The sequence below is a fragment of the Eutrema salsugineum genome, unplaced genomic scaffold (assembly GCF_000478725.1).
Source record: "Eutrema salsugineum unplaced genomic scaffold, Eutsalg1_0 scaffold_2, whole genome shotgun sequence".
NCBI classification, from domain to species: Eukaryota; Viridiplantae; Streptophyta; class Magnoliopsida; order Brassicales; family Brassicaceae; genus Eutrema; species Eutrema salsugineum.
The window spans coordinates 4,198,070-4,215,801 of record NW_006256829.1 but is presented as its reverse complement, the minus strand read 5'-3'; the positions used below and the strand labels follow the sequence as shown (position 1 = coordinate 4,215,801).

Here is a 17,732-nt window from a genome sequence, read left to right as displayed (position 1 = left end):
AACACCCCACACAACCCTCCCCTACCATTGGACCACAACGATGCGGGCACCTCTTAAGTCTTAACTATGGACTTTTCATGGTCCCCGAAAAAGTCTTTGTTTTGATCAAGTTACTCGTTACATATCACATTGATCAATATGTTACTTGTTCAACCAATATTTATTTTGTCTTTCGCTTAATACTGAAAATCTTCATCAATATTTCGTAGTTTAACATTAAAGTTTCTTCGTAAAATAATGTGTAAGATTTAAGCTTTTAGAGAAGAAACAAAAAGGAGGAAAAGAAGAGAGATAAAAAGGAAAAGAAAAGGAAGAAAATGTTTTGTTTTTACAGCGGAGCTTGTCCGTGATGATTGGAGCTCGCGTCTTTTGTATCACGACAGCACTACAAAGATCATCAATCTTCTTCTTCCCCAAGATCTCGACCCGACCCGTTTACAGATTATCACCCGCAACTAGACCCGTCGTCGCCATGAGCACCACCACCAGCATAAACCAAGATGAACTTGATTCCATTTTCAAGCAGAAACGGGTCGTGCGCTCAACTCTGCGTAAATCCCTAAAAGCCATGGACCCTTCCCTCCGAATCCAACAAGGTTCACTCTTTTTTCTTTCTTCTCGTTTCCCTTTCTTTGTTTTCCCGAAAGAGATATTAATTTCCAATTATCTTTGATTGATTGTAGATGATGCCATTCAAAACACTCTTCTTGAAGCTCCTTGGTTCAAATCTTGTCGAAGACTGTGTGCTTACATTAGCTGCAAGTCTCTCAATGAAGTCGACACTTCTAAAATCCTCTCTCAAATTCTGCAACATCCTGGTACAATCCTTTTTAGAATTTCACTGTCATGACATTAATAAGATTTTCGAGCTCTCATTTGTACCAGTCAGAATTGAAAAAGGAAGCCCTTTTACATTTCAGTGACTAATTGTGATTAATGAATGGTTTCATGGCATGTGCCTTACTATTAGGACGAATGAGATTTGCATCTCTCTGTATGTTAACTGATTCCCACTTTCAATGCAAGCATCTTAGTTCATTCATTGCAAAGTGCTGTATCTCTATCACAGGAGGATGTTAATTAGTTTCTGAAACCAAAAAAACCCCAAAAAACCTTCAAATTGACCTTAAAGTTGAAATTCTCTAATCTTCTTTACGTAGACTTGTTCGATTACATTGATTTCTGTCATCAAAGTTTGCCGCTGTAACTCCAAGTCTTCTATGGTGTTTTAAAGAAATGTGCACTGAGCTTCCTCTGCCTTTTTTTTTGCTTTTTCTTTTTCTTATTTAGATCCAAATACAGTGGCACAGAAAAAGCTATATGTCCCTCGGGTGGAGGATAAGAACAGTAACATGTGTATGCTCCACATATCTCATATGGATGACCTAATTGCAAATTCGATGAACATTTTGGAGCCAGCTCCAGTTGATGCCCAAGGGAACAAGCGTGAAGATGGTAGTGCCTTTTTCTTCTATGTTCCCACCACTATAAGCTTCACAGAATCATTATTATCCTCCCGCGAGAATTGAAACTTTGTTTTTCTATGGACAGTGATGCAAGCAGATGAACCGATCGATCTATTTATCTTGCCAGGTACAGAGAAACCATTTCATTTCCATATATTTTTTTTTTCTTATCTCTGTTTCTAATCATCTTTTCTTTCCAAACCCTTTTGGCCAGGGCTTGCGTTTGACAGATGTGGACGACGTTTAGGTCGTGGGGGTGGGTAAGTTTGCAATAACTCAAGTTTTCTCTTCACCATAGTGCTGTAGATTCATATCTTTTAGCTACTAACATGAAAATAATAAGAATTTTTTTCCGTTGCATTACTTTGTTAAGGATACATCTGATTTTTCACTTCTTCTCTTACCTTTTGTAACCACAAATATTTTCATCCCTAAAGGATGTAATTGTTACTTGCAGTTCAATGCTTTCTCTGTTTTTCATGCTCTAATACAACTTGTTTATATGGACAACGAATCTGGGAAAAAGCTACTACGACACTTTCTTGAAGAGATACCAGGACCGGGCAAAGGAGAAGGATTGGAGAAATCCACTAATGGGTATAGACCACAATCAAACTGATACTACAGAATCTTATCAATAGAAAGCTAAGCCGATCACTGTTTTTTTTATCCTATTGCAGTTGCATTGTCTTACTCTCCTCAGATTCTTGAGGACGGAGCTATTCCTGTAACACCGAATGATGTTATGATCGATGCCCTTGTGACACCCTCTGGTGTGGTTCCCATTAGCCCTCGTGCTATCGAGAGGTGCGACATAACATGTTTTTAGCTGTCTATGAGATCTTCTATTTATGCTTTGACTATGTTGTATTCTCTCTGTTCCTAGAATGTGAGCTCAGGAGCTTGTGTTTGGAGGTGAAAGAGGACTTTTGCTAAAACAGCATCTGCTTCAGAATTGCCACAAATCATTTTTACGAAACATAGTTCGAGTCTTGTTCTTGATTGATAAAATATGAAAAGAAGTGTAATCCAAGGTTGTTGATTTCGAAAAGATCTCTCTATTCCACATCAAGTTTCCGTGTACGAACATGCTTTTTTTTTTTTTATACTCGAACAAACAAGCTTATCATATAGAAAAGACCTAAAGCTATCGCCAATGCTAAAAGGATCCAAGCATTTCAAAATTAAAGCTAACTGACAAAACAAGAATCTGGTTCAAGTTCTAGTCTCTTGGTTCTTGGGTCCTTTTTCTGAGCTTCGCTCATGAAAATTTATGTACTCAAATCTTTATTCAATATAAAAACAAAAAGTTAAAATACCAAAGTTGTTCTTTGTCACTAATGCATTACAACCATACATATATGAGTGTTTTACTTTTTTCCTCTTCCTTTCTATAATGACAAAACGAAAATAGGAAGGAGAACTAAGAGGAGCAAGAAAGCATGCAGACACCTGGCCTGTAAGCCCAGGCTGGAGGCAACCGAGCATATTTCTCCATCCCAGGCTGTTCCTCGTAAGGCCGTTTCATTAGGCGGATCAAATTGTTGACCTCTGAGAAATCGCCTTGTTCAGCTGCATCTATTGCGCTTTGGCACAGATAATTCCTCAGAATGTACTTTGGATTCACAGAATCCATTCTTGCTTTTCTTTCTTCATCTGATGTCTCACTACCACCCACCTACAATTTCAAATCCACACAAATAAACTCAGAGTTACATCAGCTAGGAAGATACAGGGAAATAAAACAACGTAACCGTAACTTTGTGGAAAGTAAAACTAGAGGTTAAGAAGAACTGAAGATGGAAGCTTTGGGGGGAAACAAATGTAAGAACAGAATTTGATACCTCCTGTATATAGCCTCGCACCCATTTGATCCATGCTTCTTTTCTTTCCTTTCCAATGTCCAAGAGCGCAGCCTTCAAGGGCTTCAACAACTCATCTTCGGGTGTGTTGGGGTTTGCTTTGACATTTGCAAGAAGCCGGAAGAAGTTTGTGTAATCAACTTTATCAACAGCCATATTATTCAGAAGTTTACTAATAATCTCCTTGTTATACTTGGAAAGACCAAGCTTCTTCGACATTATGGCTTGATACTCATCCATGAATTTATCACCGTACCTGAATCACGAGTCCCTCAACTACTTAGTACTTCCTAGCATAGAATCAAGAATAGTGAGAAACAAAGTTACCTCTCCATGGCGTAATTGGCCTCCTTTTCGTTTATCAGCTGAGCAACTGCCAGAGTCTTAGAAAATTGAGCAATATTCCACAAGCCGATGTCAGGCTGGTTTGCAAAACAGTATCTTCTCCCGGGGAGATCTGTCGTGTTTGGGGTGTAACTCGGATCAAAAGCATCCAAGAACCCAAATGGGCCATAGTCAATGGTTTGACCCAAAATGCTCATATTGTCAGTGTTGAGCACACCATGTGTGAAACCTACACCTTGCCATCTTGCGACTAAGGTAGCTGTACGCTCCGCAATTTCAACAATCCATGCTGATATGTTTGAAAAACCAGAAGAGTTAGTTCAATATTCGCCATTTATAACACCATTGGCAACAGCAAAGAGTAACATTAGTGATACAAATGTTGATGCTGATTCAGAACAGAAAGTAAAGGCATCTCATGCAGCATTTTGATGTATATTTCATTAGGAAATTACCTGCATACTTGTTCGATGTCAGATCCACAACCGAATCATCTTCATCGCCAGTTTTGAAAGATAAGCTATCGCTTCTGTTCATGCTCTCTATATGTGGGAAATGATGTCTAATGGCATAGTCTGCCAACTTCCGAACAATTTCGAGATCCTCTTTTCCTCGAGAAGCATGTATTTGGTATGAGCCAAAACGGAGAAACGACTGAGAAACTCTGCAAACGATTGCGCCAGGTTCTTCTTTCGGATTGCCACTGCAAACACATGATGCAAAACTAGTCAATCACCTAGAATCCTAACATCATTGATAAAATTAATTTCAAACTATTTGATACAGAGATAGAACATCACAAAAGAACAAGTTAGACAGGGTTTGGAAGATTTTGGACATACTCATAGAACATGTCGCGAGTGACATCTTGACCTGTTGTGAGAAGACAAAGGGCACGTGTGGTAGGGATTCCAAGACAATGCATAGTTTCACTGCAAAGGAACTCCCTGATGCTACTACGCAGCACTGCAAGCCCATCAGCGAAACGGCTATAAGGAGTCCTACCCGCACCTTTGAGCTGAAGTTCCCATCTTTCGCCTTTGGAGTTCAAAACTTCTCCAAGAGTTATGGCACGACCATCACCTAGCTGTCCAGCCCACATGCCAAACTGGTGTCCTCCATAACATTGAGCATAAGGCATTCTGTAGAAAAAGAGTATCAATAAGTGCGTTGGAGTTAAGAAGGTTGAACCTAACATCAGATTTTGGGTAAGGAATACGTACGATCCAGGCAAAGGTTTAGCACCAGACAGTAGGAGAGGGAAATCTGGCCTCTCAAATCTGAAAGTCCAACATAATTTTTTTAAGAGTTAAAAAAAGTCCCAGGTAGAAAGAGAAAGATAATGGGTTCAGAAATGGCAACAAATATATAAAATTCTAGCACTCTTAAAGCTTAAAATTCACAAAATGAAATCGTATTAGACGAAATGAACCAAATGCGTGAATTTCTTCGAATGAACTACAGAACGAAACCCATGAAGGTGAATTGGAAGCAATGGCATCAATAATAATCAATGCTCATCTACGTGCTATTTCTGTCTAAACCCGTGAACACCAAATTATCTTCTGCACTAAGCAAACTCACTCTTTAGGATCCAAATCTAACAGCTCTGCAACAGATTCAGACCATGCTACAAGCTGAGGATCATCTACTTCTACTGATGGCGAAACTTTTGAATAGCAAGCATGCAATACCTGCAAATTACAAGAAACAATCAAAATCTGGATGGCCGAGTGGATCAGCTCAAAGGGAAATAATAATGAGCAGATAAAGTAAATAATCCTCAATTTAGCCTTTAAACAACTATGCTCTAACAATACAAATGCAGAAATTTTCAAGTTTCGTAGTCTTCAAAAAAGCAATAACCACAAGGAAAATACTACAAAAATAAATTTTTAGCCTGAGTACAATCCACTCAACCAACAACTACAAATATCAACTTCGTGATTCCAGATTAAACCACGTAAAACAAAGTATTGGCAGACAAAAGAAAAAAAAATCAAATAAAGATATCTCCTCTTATCTCTGCCTAAAAAACCACAAAAATACCTCACGAGAGATAACATCGGTTCTCGGATCACCAGGCAATTCCTTAACAAAGGAGTGGTCCCAGTTAAAATCTTCGAGCTTCCGCTTGATCTTAGCACCTTCATCAACAGCTCCAAGAGTTTGATTCTGCAGATCTTTTGCTAATGAATCGGCGTCCGATGCGGTTACCGGCGTCGGAGACGAAGACGATGCCGGAAAGGATTCCATCCGACGGAAGGAAGAAGAAGATCGAGAAGGGCTGAATCGAAATTCTCGGCGAAGAGAGGGACAAAAAGGGAAATTTGCAGAGGAACTGAAGAGATGAAGCGGTCGGAGGTAGAAGAAAGACGACGGACACACACGCAACAACATTTCTTCCTTGCTTTCCCCTCTTCACATTTTTCTATTGCAAGTTTTGTTGAAATTTAATTTCGGACCGAACCGCCTTCCTTGGTTTGTCTTTTTCAGACCGGCTTAATCGAAACTATGTTTGGTTTAACTGATTCGACTTTGGTAATAAGTTTGCTTCTCCAGCATTATATTCCTTATTTTTTCACATGAATCACTTAGAAAATTTGATGATTTGATTTTTCATAAGGTAAAGGAATACGAATCTCGGCCGGATTTTCTGTAATTGTGATGCAAAGTATTGGTTTGAAAGCGTACCAAAAAATAAAATCAGGTTTAAGACAGAACCAAGAGATACGAGGTGAGACTGAAACGACAAATCTTGCCGTCGTTTGTGTAACTCAAACGAACCTATCAACTGGAAAAAAATTAGGGCACAATATTCTCGTTTCACGTCCGCGACTCATAGATCCCTCGGAAAATCCTTCACGGTTTGTCCAGTAATTCTGAATTCCGCGGCGTATTTTCAGCTTCCGGGAGATCTAACATTATCTTAACTTGAATTGGGCGTGAGGAAATTTCTTACTTTAGTCTCCCTTGTTCCGGTCTTCTGATTTATAGATTTGTCGTTTGCTTCCGCTCAAATCTATGATCTTTCGGGAGTAATTTTCTCGATGGAAAATTTTGGCTGATTGAAGTTTTCGAGAACAGATCCAGAGAACATTCTCGAAGAAGGTATTTGCTTTTTTGATCTTACATACTTATCTGTGCAATTTGAGTTTTGTTCATCTTGAGAGATATTGTTGGTGTGCTTCGTTCCGTCGGCAATTAGGGTTGATGAAAGTGTAGTCCTCGAATTGGAAATTCTTTTTTTTTTATTTCAGAAATTTAGCTGAAAGACGATTTCTTTAATGATTGTGATTGCATAAAACCACTTTCTTGATTCTTGGGATTTCTGTTGTTAGAAACCCATCAATCTGAGGGAGGGAACATGGTTTAGCTCGAGTTTAAGAATTGTGAGCTTGATTGTTCTATGAGTTACTGCGTTATGTGAAGGATTCATGGTTAACTTTTTCAACGAAAGTTCTTACTTTTCGTGCACTTAGAGTTTCCAGTTTTGACCTGAAAAGTGAAGGTCTTCGTTTGTTCCTGTAAAAAGTGAAAGTTTTGGCTTTTTCCTCCATTGAAACGTTATTTTTACTTGGTTTTGCAGCTCGTGCTTTGGTGCATCTAGACAGGTCTCGTACCACGTTTTGATTTCTTAGGTTCCCTGTGAAGAATCATCGGGAAAGGACACAAATGGATTACCGACCTTCTGATAGTAGTGGTGAGTCTTATGTTCTCTCAAAGATGTTCAATTGAGCCGTTTCTTAACTATCATCCTCTTAGTCTGTGTCCTCAGTCTCTCTCTTTCTGCTGTCCACAATTGGATATTCTCTTCTATTGTTATTCTACTTTACTGATTCTTTTTCTCGTATAGCTCTTAACTGGTTTACTATGTTTTGTTTGTATAATTGTATATGTTTCTATCTGTCTGTTGATATGTTATTTTCTGCGGGAACTCAGGTACAGATGATGACCTACCTCCATCACATCAAAGTAGATATCAAAGAAGTGGCAGACCTGCTGGTAATGGCAGGCCTTCAGTTCTCAATTCTGCTCCTTTATCAAGGGTGCACAATGACATGGAAACTCAAATTCATCTCATTGAGCAAGAAGCGTATAGCTCGATACTCCGTGCATTTAAAGCCCAGTCTGATGCAATTACCTGGGTACTAATTTACATGTCTTCTTCATTAATTAGTCCATGTTTATGTACCTTCGCCATCTAAGAAAACTTACCCTTCTTTCTTGTTCCTTTGGCTATATATTATTCAGGAAAAAGAAAGTTTGATCACTGAACTCAGAAAAGAACTCCGGGTATCTGATGAGGAACACAGAGAGCTGTTATCAAGGGTTAATGCTGATGAAATGATCAGGCGAATAAGGTCTGTTTTACATGTGACCAGTCGCTTATATATCTTTTCAATTAATCAAAAGCAGCTTTCTAGCTAATGAGGTTAATTTAAATAATGTCAGAGAATGGAGAAAGGCGAACGGCCTTCAGTCCAGTGTTCCACAGCTAGTTCATGATGCTGCTCCGAGTCCTGCTGTTTCAGGATCACGTAAGAAGCAAAAGACATCACAATCAATCGCTTCGTTAGCAATGGGCCCGCCATCTCCTGCTCTTCACCCCTCGATGCAACCATCTTCATCTGCGCTTAGGAGGGGAGGTCCTCCACCAGGTCCAAAGACCAAGAAGCCAAAGACAGTAAGTCATAATGCTGCGTGACTTTATAATTTACTCTTGTTCTTAAATTCTTCATTGACTAAGGGATGAAAATATTCCATCATTTTTGCTTGATGGAGTCGATGCAGTTCCCAGCTACAGGCATTGCTGGAAGGCCCCAGGCTGGCGCCTTAACAAATGAACCAGGTGAATCAGGATCATATGACCCGTTGATTGGAAGGAAGGTTTGGACAAAGTGGCCTGAGGACAACCATTTCTATGAAGCTGTTATTACTGACTACAACCCTGTTGAGGTATCTTATCTTTCATTCCATATAATAGTGTTTTAGTGCTAGATCTTCGCTTTCTGATATTATGTTTTTCCTGTTTCCAACACTGAAAAGGGGCGGCATGCTTTAGTGTATGATATTAACACCGGGAATGAAACTTGGGAATGGGTAAATCTCAAAGAGGTAATAATGATTTCAGTTTTTCTACTTCGTCTTTTTTACCTTTCATAGTAGTGCAGAAGATGACACTGCATCATAAAATTGGGAGAGACCAAGAAATATTGTCTTATTATATTGGTATATGTTCTCGATGGTTCTTTATTCGATATACGTCAATGAGAGGCTTGCTAGTTTTTAAAACAACAGCAATCTCTTTCGGGTCTCCACATTAGGAGAAGTTTTACTTGTTCACTGCCACCCAAGTTCAGTCCTGAATGATGATGAACTGCTTCATATGATTGATAATTTAGACTCAAAGAACGTCAATAAATGTATAAAATTTGTTGATTAAAACTGGTTAGTACCATACTTGTACCCATCCAGTATTTTCTCATCTGGTGGTTCAGTTACTTGTTTGCAATCAGTAAGGGACCGGGACAAAATTGTATAACTAGTGCTCAATTCTGTTCTTTTAAATGATTTTTTTCAAGAGCTCGTCTCATTCTTGGATACTGAATGTTCTTTCTATATATATCATAGATATCTCCGGGAGATATCAGATGGGAAGGTGAGGATCCTGGGGTTTCTCGTAAAGGAGGACATCCTGGGCAAGGCCGTGGAACAGCAAAGACCATGGCTCGTGGTGGTCCCACAGGCAACGCCGTGGGTAGAGGTAGGGGAAGCATGAAGACACAGCAACCCAAGGCACAGAATGGCATCGGGAAGAAAGCTTTAGGCGATATCGAAATACTCCACACTGATACACTAATAAAAGAGGTATCTATCATCCAAGTTTTTAGATCATGGGAATGAATGTTCACAATCGTTATCAGTCTGAGTATTACTTATATTACTATTTGTAACAGGTAGAAAAAGTTTTTGGATCAGTTAACCCCAACCCAGCAGAGGTAGAGAAGGCAAAGAAAGTGCTGAGAGTAAGAACCATATATTTGAATCTGGTCTTTTACTCCACAATATCATGAAAAGAGAAGCTGACTATAGTTGTACTTGGAAACGGTAGGATCATGAGCAAGCTCTTATGGATGCAATTGCGAAGCTCGAAGAAATATCAGACGGAGAAAGTGGTAATATATGATAGGGCTACCCTTCTAACTCTCCTCAGGTTCACATCTCTATCTTAGTGCTCTTAGATTTATGCGTCTGTTGAATTGAAGTTATAATGTGGCTGCGATTTTTTATTTGGCTAAAACGCAGATGATGGAGTCAGAGCATTGGACTGGCTAGAAGGTGTAGATGGTGGTGGCAATGTGAATTAATGAGGGAGATTTCGAAACTTATATGGGATGGCAAAATGTATTTTATTTAGGGAGATGATTTTTAATGACCTTTGTGTGCCACATAACTCCAATAACTGGATTTGGAAATTAGGGTCTTAAGCATTGTAAAATCCATCAGACTTCATATAAATGTAGAATGTTGCAGAGACGGGATGATGGGCAAAACACAACTCCTTACAAGGATGAGATAGAGTAGCTAAAAAATAGCATGTAGATGCTGAATTTAGATGTAAAAACGTAAGAAGATGCGGACGAGCTTTTTCTTGTTAATCAGATCATTGAATTTGAATGCCGAACTTTAATAAAATTTGATTAATTAGCCACGATTCCTTGTACTAAATTGAAAACTTCTATTTCTAATTTTTAAATGAAGGGAGTGAAGCAGATGTGAAACAGAAAGTTGAAATTATAACTGTGAAACTCATAAGATATTGTTAGTCCACTTACTCCATCACAATCAACGGAAAATAGTCTATCACAAGATCATCAACTCTCAAGGAACCCCTTTTCTGAGACTCGAAATGCTGGTGACACAGCTTTGCTGGGACTGAGACAGCATCCATGAACTTGGCGTGTGTTTATTTTTAAAGACCAGGGTTGCATCTCAAGTCTCAACCCCCTAATCTACTAAATTGGCTTTCTTGCTCTGGTAATTAGTCCTTTCTTAAGTATTAGTTTTAAACTTACAAATTGTTGAGTTTAATTCACAACTTAGCTATTTTAGATTTGTAGTGCACATCTCAAATAAATGGCGAGAAAAAAACTCAATCTAAGCTTGGAACAATTGTTCTCATTAACTAATAACGGAACACAGTCGGAGACTCGGAAACAAAGTAATACAATTTTCTCTGTTTTGGTTCTGTTTTTTTTTTCTTTTTGTTCTTTTCTTTCTTTAGTAAAGTTTTGGCTACATTACCAAACCGGTCTTTTGGGGTTTCACCTATTTGACAAATAAGATTACAATGTTCACAGGCCAAACTTCTTAGGCCTGAGGTACGTGGTGCCTTTTCTCAAGCCAGGACCTGACACCTGTTGCTGCTGCTTTGCCCTTTTCTGTTTCTCTCTCTCTTTGCTTCTGACCTCCGATTCTGCTTGATCTCTTCTCAGTTTCTCCATCTCTTCCTCCATTGCTGTTTTCTCTTCCTTCTGCTTCTTTTTATGCTCCAACATCGATGTATCCGAGTCCTTCACCGAGAAGAACATGGGCCCTAACTCAGCCAGCCAATGTGGCTCAACCGATGTAGCACACTGCATGTACTCCTTCGTGGTCAAGATCAGCTCATGGTACACCACATAATCCGGTGTGTATCCCAGACCGTACAGTGCACTGCTCGGATGCAAATGGCAAGGCATCCCAGTTCTACAGTTCACATACTCACCAACACCTTTTAATCTGGCTGAGTTATGGAAATACGCTGAACATATGGCTTTTCTCACAATATCCCAATCCGGTCCACACGACTTGAGTGGTATCTTCAGTTGCTTGAGGATATCTAGAAGCTGGGATCTTACTTCTCTAGCTTTTCTCAGACCTTTGACTTGCAGGTAATGGTCATTGCACCAGTCTCCTCTATAGTCGTGCTCTTTCCACTGCTGATACACATTCAGTAGCGTTAGATGATCGGATTCCGGCACGAAAAACTTCTCCCTTGCGGCATCGCTCTCTTCTGCTCTCTCTTTAGGTCTGAAGAACACTGAAGGTACTGAAAGCATTGACACGATCGTCAAGACCTCGTTTATGCAATCAAGCCGTTCACCCATTAAGAGCATCTTTGCAAGAGGTGGATCCAATGGGAACTCCACCATCTTCCACCCGAGATCCGTTAGTCCTCCAACATTGCTAAGAGCACCCAACACCCAAAGCTGGTACATAGAGTTGAGGATGTTCTCTTGTGGAGGTGGATCCATAAAATCAAAATCAAGCAAGTTGTCTATTTTCAGTGACTTCAACAACAAGACAACGTTACCCAGATTCGTTCGTTGAATCTCTGGCACGGGACTTGGCAACATCTCATTCAAATAAGCACTCTCTGTATACAGCCTGTAACATGTTCCCGGCCCTGTCCTCCCTGCTCTTCCTGCACGCTGATCAGAGGCAGCACGACTTATGGGGAAAACCTGAAGAGCATCCATACCCATTCTGGGATTGAAAACCTTCATCTTTCCATACCCCGAGTCAATCACATAATATATTCCATCGACTGTCAGTGATGTTTCAGCAATATTGGTGGCAACAATGCATTTACGAGCTCCATCTTCTGGTTTCTGGAATATTTTTGCTTGCAAATCAGCGGGTAACTGAGAGTATATTGGGAGAATCAGTAGGTTCGTGATTTCTCTGCTGGAGGATGCAATAAGCTGTTCCATTCTCTCCTTAAGTGAAAAGCATGCTGCTTCAATTTCATCTTGCCCGGTCATAAATATGAGAATGTCCCCAGGTGGGCTCGCTATGTGGATCGTCATTGCCTGTTTAACAGCAGCTTCAACATAGTCTTCACAAGGACTTTTAGAGTAGAGAATATTGACAGGGAAAGTCCTTCCAGGAATGTTGAATATAGGAACACTGCATTACCAAAGCAAAAACACTGTCACATAAAAATTCAACCTTTAGATTCAAAACTGGTTTGTGTGAAGGATGGTAAATTACCTCCCAAAGAAATTGGAAAACTTTTGAGCATTAAGGGTTGCTGACGTGACTATCAGTTTGAAATCACGACGCCGAGCCACAACTTTTTTTAGTATTCCAAAAAGTACGTCTGTGTTGAGTGACCTTTCATGCGCTTCATCCATCACCACCACACTATACAAAGTCCACAACACGGGTTAGCACAACATTCTACTTAAGCCGGTTTATAGTACGATCTATCACAGATAAGGTTGATGCATACATACCGATACTTATCCAGGTCGGAATCTTTGAGTGTCTCTCTCAGTAGCACTCCATCGGTCATGTACTGTAATTTCAAAGGGAAATATGGAGTTTCAGAAGAAAGTTTAAATGAATTGCAGATGCTAATAGCATGATAAGCCAAGCTTTACGTGGCTAACTAAACCAGAAATATAAGTAAGCAATACGGAGCTTCATTACTAGATAACACCCTTACCTTTATGACAGTGTTTGGACCAGTTACATCTTCAAAACGAATCGCATACCCTACTTTATCGCCCAACTCTGTTTCCATCTCTTCACTAACTCTCTTTGCAACACTCATGGCTGCTACACGCCTTGGTTGGGTGCAACCTACTATACCGTTTATAGTGTACCCATCCTCGTGAAGATACTAAAAAAAAGAAACAAATTATAAGTTCAATGTTTTAAATATTTCATAACTATGTATTAAAACATGGTTATGAAACGCCATAGAGTAAGGGAGCAACCTGTGTTAGTTGAGTGGTCTTCCCCGAACCAGTTTCGCCAACCACCACAATTACCTGGTTTTCTCTTACTACCTAGAGAATGCATTCAAAAGCAGATTAGTTGAAGATTACTAATTGGAGAAAAGGATGAGATCGAAAAACAGAACCCCCCTGAGGTTAAATTCCCAAAAATAAAGCTTATTATGAGTCTATGGCCCAACTTCCAAGGCCCTCAAAAGGAAAGACTACCAACCTGCAATAATTCATCTCTAACAGAAAATATGGGGAGATACTGTCGTTGCTCTGCCAAGGTTTTTGACATGGCAAAATCACTCACAGCTTCCCCCTTCTTCATATGTTGTGCAAATTTAGCCTCTCCTTTAAAGTCTACTTCACCTTCGTCACCAACTACAGCAGTATCGGCATCAATCTACAAGAAGATCACAAAGTCACAATATGTCCAACAACCACAGACAAGTAAAGTGAAAAAACCAACAGCCATGAGGTGCATTACCTGCTCAGCTGATTTTTCAACACCAAGGATATTACCAAGGTTAGATCCTGCAAGCTCCCAAAATCGCTGTCGTGATTTATGCATACTTTGTTTCTCCCGAATTTCTCTGACAAGGCCCGATCCTTTTCGTGAAATTATAGCCATATCTGATGTGGGATCCTTTACAGGCATTACTGGCTCCGCTTGCTTTGTGAAAACGACTCTTCCATCAAGAAAAGGAGGCTTCGTATCTGCAATTACCCAACAAATAGAATATTACTTATCTATGTTAAATATACAACGATTTTAACCTTGTCTCCTTATGGTTAACTTTGAGCTATTATAGTAGTGTACACACCGTGTACAAGAAGAATTGCTTTCCGTTCTTCTTCACTATCAAACTCAGTCTGCACTTCTGTGCCTCTAACAGCTCCAGATCTGAGAAGCTGACGGTCTTCCCACTGAGCATTATCTGCATTAAGCTGAGAGTATTTTTTACTCTGAGCAAGTGACATTTTGCTACCGTCCCTTCTAACCTGCATTATAGATATTATAAAATATTTAATATCTGAAGTCAGAATACCAAGAAAAGAAGGTTTGATGCATTGGACAAAGAACATCATGTGATACTGCTATTTCAGCATAACTAGAATCCAAAATTACATAATCAAAACAACATAATTTAGCTGACGTAAACTCAATCAAGAGCAGTGAAAGGAGATGAAAAAATTAATGCTTCAGCCAGAATGAATTTAAACTAGATCATTAATGCGAGAAAGACACCGAACAGCCTAGCCACAGATAGGAGATATAAGCAGCATCAAATAAAAAAATCATAAAGGAAGAGTGTGTAGTTGGTATAGAGAAATACCAGTCTTTTTGCCAGCTCGGCTTCCTTCTTTTGTAGAGACGCATCATCTCCAAGAAAAAAGGATGCACTATCTGCATCAAACAGTGAGTTCCCTTCGTCCGTATCATACCTGTTAAATGACAATAATTTAGTTCATAAAGGCTATATAAAACTTGGAAATGGTTTGAAAATTAACATGAAGAGTGAGACTATGCTCTCACTCATAAAACATTATTGATTTTCCAATGCTTACTTTCCAGCCTCTAAAGGAAATTAAATACTTACCATGCAAGGTCCGAGTGATATTCCATCTCCAAACGCATTTTTTCTGTGATCTCAGGGTTATATTCTTCAGCTCCTTGCGATCTATCCTCATCTGGATGCCCCTATAGAATGCATAACAACATGTGGCACATCTATTACTAAAAAAACCAAACAATGTTCTTCAAGCAAGCCTGATAAGGACTTCTCAAAAGACAGGAAACAAGACGGGAATTCAGATCTATCTGATAACAAGTGGCATGACCTTGGGTGCACAATCCCAACTAAGAATGCTTACCTCCTCAGTCAGATCACCTTCCCTAGAGTGTGCAAGTTGATTGGATCTTCCACCATACCTAGAGCTTGCGGATCTGATAGAGGACCCAGAAGCCCGGATTGGAACAGGGGAAGGTGCACCAATATCCCATGGAGAAGCAGAAGACACTGCATGTGAATAAGGACATGGTAATAAATCCGGTTGTTAGTCTTAGCACGTCGATGCAGCTAAATAAAACCAGCTTACAAATAATAAAATTCAAACACAGCATACTTGTTAAACGTGGTGTATCCAGCCACGGGGAGGCTAAACGAGCATCTGGTGAAGCTGCAGCTAACATGGGTGACGGGGAAGGCTGATGTCGCTTGCTGTAACTAGAGTCTCGATCTCCGTGTGGACTATCTTCCCATTCCCATTTTCCATCATCCCAGTCTGACCTACCTGCACGATTTTGTGTTAATAGCCATTGAAAGGGTCCAATAAGAGTTGTGTTGGTGACACTTATGAGGATAAGAGAACAAAACTTTGAAAGTAGAACAATAGTAACGAAATAAATAAATTGATATCTTTTTGAGCTTCTACAATATATTGCATACCTGGAGTTCTCCTATCGCTACTGCATCTTCCACGCTTTTCTCCGTGATAATCTCGGTTAGCTTGGCGATAGGACTCCCTCCCTCGGTAGCGATCCATCTCATCATAGGTGTTTCTCTGCCTTGACCGCGGGGTTTCACTTTTATCATACCTATGTTCTTTTCGATATCTGATGCTATCATCTCTCTCATATCTAGCAGTGCTGGATGAACTCCTGGGAGTCATGGAAACCTTCATTTCAACAGGTGGAAGAAAGATCAGAATACTAAAATTCAAGTTTCAAATACTAATAAAAATCGGCTAAGTAATTCGAAAAGATAAATAACCCGAGGCAAAACGACGATTTCATTATTTGGATGAAGTTGACTTACATCTGAAGCCGCAGCATTCTCTGTAGTCACGGTACTTTCTGCAATACAAAAAAAAATGTCATAAGGCATAAACAAAAAGCTAATGACGGTGGTATTCCAACATTATACTTCAGCTCACAAAGAGGAATCAAAAGTATAATGCGAGTTTTCTCTTTCCAAAATTCTTCCATGCATAGAAGGATGCTGAATGCATAACTGTATCAGCTTAGAAAACCTTGGATTAACTAGGAAATCACTGTAATGTAAATACTCATTAGAAAAAGTACCTTCCGCAGTCTCAGATCTTGAAGATTTCTCTCTATAGCGTCTGCTGGAATGGTCATGTAGAGTATTTCCTGCTCCAAAATCTGATCCTGATACATCAGATTTATCCTCTTCATCCAAAGATGCTGTAACAGATATTGTTGGCTTCTTGGGGACCTTAAACTCCGCCTCGGACTTGCCATTCTCCCTCTTCTCAATTGCCCTAACATCGAAACCTAAAGGCATATATCCAGTGGGTTACAGAAGAGTTAAGCTGAATACATCTATCAATTGGATTGCAATTGTTACAAATCTCAATTCATACCTAGACGGGACTTTCTCTCAGGAGCTGTAAAAGTTAGTTTATCCTTCAGAGGGAGATCACCGCCGGTTTCCTTCTCAGCTTCTAACGTGTCCGTGGTTTTGAATGGATCGACCTATATCAGAACTATACAATTAAGGCTTGTACACAGCACGTTCCTCAAAAGCAAAGCAACCTAAACCCGAAAATAGCAAAAACACAAATTTAATTATTCCTCGAGACTTACCCCCATATTTACTCAGTGGACGAATTTCGTCGATTTCAGCTCAAAACCTCTAATAGTCACAATCTGTCCCGGAAATTAACAACACACAGCTTCCTCGTGCGTTTTTCTCGGCGAGAAAACGACTCTGCTGGGAAGAATTACTTTCCCTTCCTTAGAGCTTCGATTCCTTCACCTCCTATTAGAGCGTGAGGTAGCGATTCCAGGAGCTTTTTCTGGATATCCAATTATAACAGTGCGAACTCCTTCTTCGGGTTAATCATTCATACATAAATCGCTCCAAAGTCGGTCTTTCGAAGGCGTGGAGGAGAGGGATAAATTTGGGAACTGTGAAAGTAGCAACACGATCGGAAAAAATATGACGAGCGATCACCGCCGGTTAGGTTACACACGCTTAACGCGATTCGATACGCGCGTGGGATAATTTATTATTAATATAAGTTTTGAATGAGAAATAAGTTTTCCTTATGGGCCGATTGTTTTATATATGGGCCTTTCACATTAACGGGTTTATGTGTTTTCTCTTTTGGTCGGCGATTTATGAAGACCGACGTAAGTTTTGTAGTCATTTTTTCCACAATAACCAAAACTTTCCCATGTGGTCAATCAGTCAAAAACCGAGTCAACTGTTGTTTTCTCTGCGAGCACTGCTTTGACATAAAGATTATGACGTAAA

At 39.7% G+C, this 17,732-nt stretch overlaps 4 protein-coding genes across 6 annotated transcripts; 2 read left to right on the top strand and 2 right to left on the bottom strand.

Annotated features, from left to right (window-relative positions):
• The first annotated feature begins 259 nt into the window (after positions 1-259).
• LOC18016748 (5-formyltetrahydrofolate cyclo-ligase, mitochondrial) lies at positions 260-2,546 on the top strand. Of its 2 annotated transcripts, XM_006399727.2 has the most exons (8): positions 261-596; positions 684-818; positions 1,291-1,455; positions 1,552-1,593; positions 1,681-1,726; positions 1,993-2,063; positions 2,147-2,273; positions 2,353-2,520. In XM_006399727.2, exons 1-8 carry the CDS (start codon positions 350-352, stop codon positions 2,357-2,359), a joined length of 840 nt encoding a protein of 279 aa, XP_006399790.1. In that variant the 5' UTR covers positions 261-349; the 3' UTR covers positions 2,360-2,520. The 2 variants fall into 2 exon arrangements, with proteins under 2 accessions (XP_006399789.1, XP_006399790.1); XM_006399726.2 differs by having other exon boundaries at positions 260-596; positions 2,147-2,546.
• Positions 2,547-2,736: 190 nt separating this feature from the next.
• Positions 2,737-6,109, bottom strand: LOC18019404 (UPF0061 protein azo1574). The gene is made up of 8 exons (XM_006399725.2): positions 5,723-6,109; positions 5,258-5,367; positions 4,897-4,953; positions 4,516-4,815; positions 4,129-4,376; positions 3,656-3,962; positions 3,311-3,584; positions 2,737-3,144 (listed from the first exon to the last, which is right to left on the bottom strand). The coding sequence occupies exons 1-8, from the start codon at positions 6,071-6,073 to the stop codon at positions 2,890-2,892; spliced, it is 1,902 nt and encodes a 633-aa protein (XP_006399788.1). The 5' UTR covers positions 6,074-6,109; the 3' UTR covers positions 2,737-2,889.
• A 347-nt stretch (positions 6,110-6,456) lies between these two features.
• Positions 6,457-10,209, top strand: LOC18019403 (protein EMSY-LIKE 3). Of its 2 annotated transcripts, none has more exons than XM_024156750.1 (11): positions 6,457-6,784; positions 7,263-7,376; positions 7,616-7,821; positions 7,928-8,037; positions 8,129-8,360; positions 8,468-8,632; positions 8,723-8,791; positions 9,308-9,544; positions 9,634-9,702; positions 9,789-9,890; positions 9,983-10,209. In XM_024156750.1, the coding sequence occupies exons 2-10, from the start codon at positions 7,349-7,351 to the stop codon at positions 9,861-9,863; spliced, it is 1,191 nt and encodes a 396-aa protein (XP_024012518.1). In that variant the 5' UTR covers positions 6,457-6,784; positions 7,263-7,348; the 3' UTR covers positions 9,864-9,890; positions 9,983-10,209. The 2 variants fall into 2 exon arrangements, with proteins under 2 accessions (XP_024012518.1, XP_006399787.1); XM_006399724.2 differs by having other exon boundaries at positions 6,460-6,784; positions 8,459-8,632.
• Positions 10,210-10,835: 626 nt separating this feature from the next.
• On the bottom strand, positions 10,836-17,443 carry LOC18019402 (pre-mRNA-splicing factor ATP-dependent RNA helicase DEAH7). Its single transcript, XM_006399723.2, has 17 exons — positions 17,060-17,443; positions 16,837-16,948; positions 16,535-16,747; positions 16,269-16,306; positions 15,900-16,128; positions 15,577-15,744; positions 15,325-15,470; positions 15,051-15,151; positions 14,787-14,895; positions 14,274-14,451; positions 13,937-14,166; positions 13,676-13,852; positions 13,444-13,515; positions 13,170-13,346; positions 12,958-13,019; positions 12,713-12,865; positions 10,836-12,628 (listed from the first exon to the last, which is right to left on the bottom strand). The coding sequence occupies exons 1-17, from the start codon at positions 17,063-17,065 to the stop codon at positions 11,032-11,034; spliced, it is 3,768 nt and encodes a 1,255-aa protein (XP_006399786.1). The 5' UTR covers positions 17,066-17,443; the 3' UTR covers positions 10,836-11,031.
• Positions 17,444-17,732: the final 289 nt, after the last annotated feature.

Coding starts and splice junctions, on each gene's coding strand:
- LOC18016748 (XM_006399726.2), top strand. CDS start 350: ATGATTGGAGCTCGCGTCTTTTGTATCACGACAGCACTACAAAGATCA. Junction 597..683: donor TTCCCTCCGAATCCAACAAG/GTTCACTCTTTT, acceptor GATTGATTGTAG/ATGATGCCATTCAAAACACT. Junction 1,594..1,680: donor CGATCTATTTATCTTGCCAG/GTACAGAGAAAC, acceptor CCTTTTGGCCAG/GGCTTGCGTTTGACAGATGT.
- LOC18019404 (XM_006399725.2), bottom strand. CDS start 6,073: ATGTTGTTGCGTGTGTGTCCGTCGTCTTTCTTCTACCTCCGACCGCTT. Junction 4,377..4,515: donor ACTCGCGACATGTTCTATGA/GTATGTCCAAAA, acceptor ATGTGTTTGCAG/TGGCAATCCGAAAGAAGAAC. Junction 3,585..3,655: donor GCCAATTACGCCATGGAGAG/GTAACTTTGTTT, acceptor CTCGTGATTCAG/GTACGGTGATAAATTCATGG.
- LOC18019403 (XM_006399724.2), top strand. CDS start 7,349: ATGGATTACCGACCTTCTGATAGTAGTG. Junction 7,377..7,615: donor CCGACCTTCTGATAGTAGTG/GTGAGTCTTATG, acceptor GCGGGAACTCAG/GTACAGATGATGACCTACCT. Junction 8,633..8,722: donor CTGACTACAACCCTGTTGAG/GTATCTTATCTT, acceptor AACACTGAAAAG/GGGCGGCATGCTTTAGTGTA.
- LOC18019402 (XM_006399723.2), bottom strand. Junction 16,129..16,268: donor AGAATGCTGCGGCTTCAGAT/GTAAGTCAACTT, acceptor GTTGAAATGAAG/GTTTCCATGACTCCCAGGAG. Junction 15,745..15,899: donor TAGCGATAGGAGAACTCCAG/GTATGCAATATA, acceptor AAAATCGTGCAG/GTAGGTCAGACTGGGATGAT.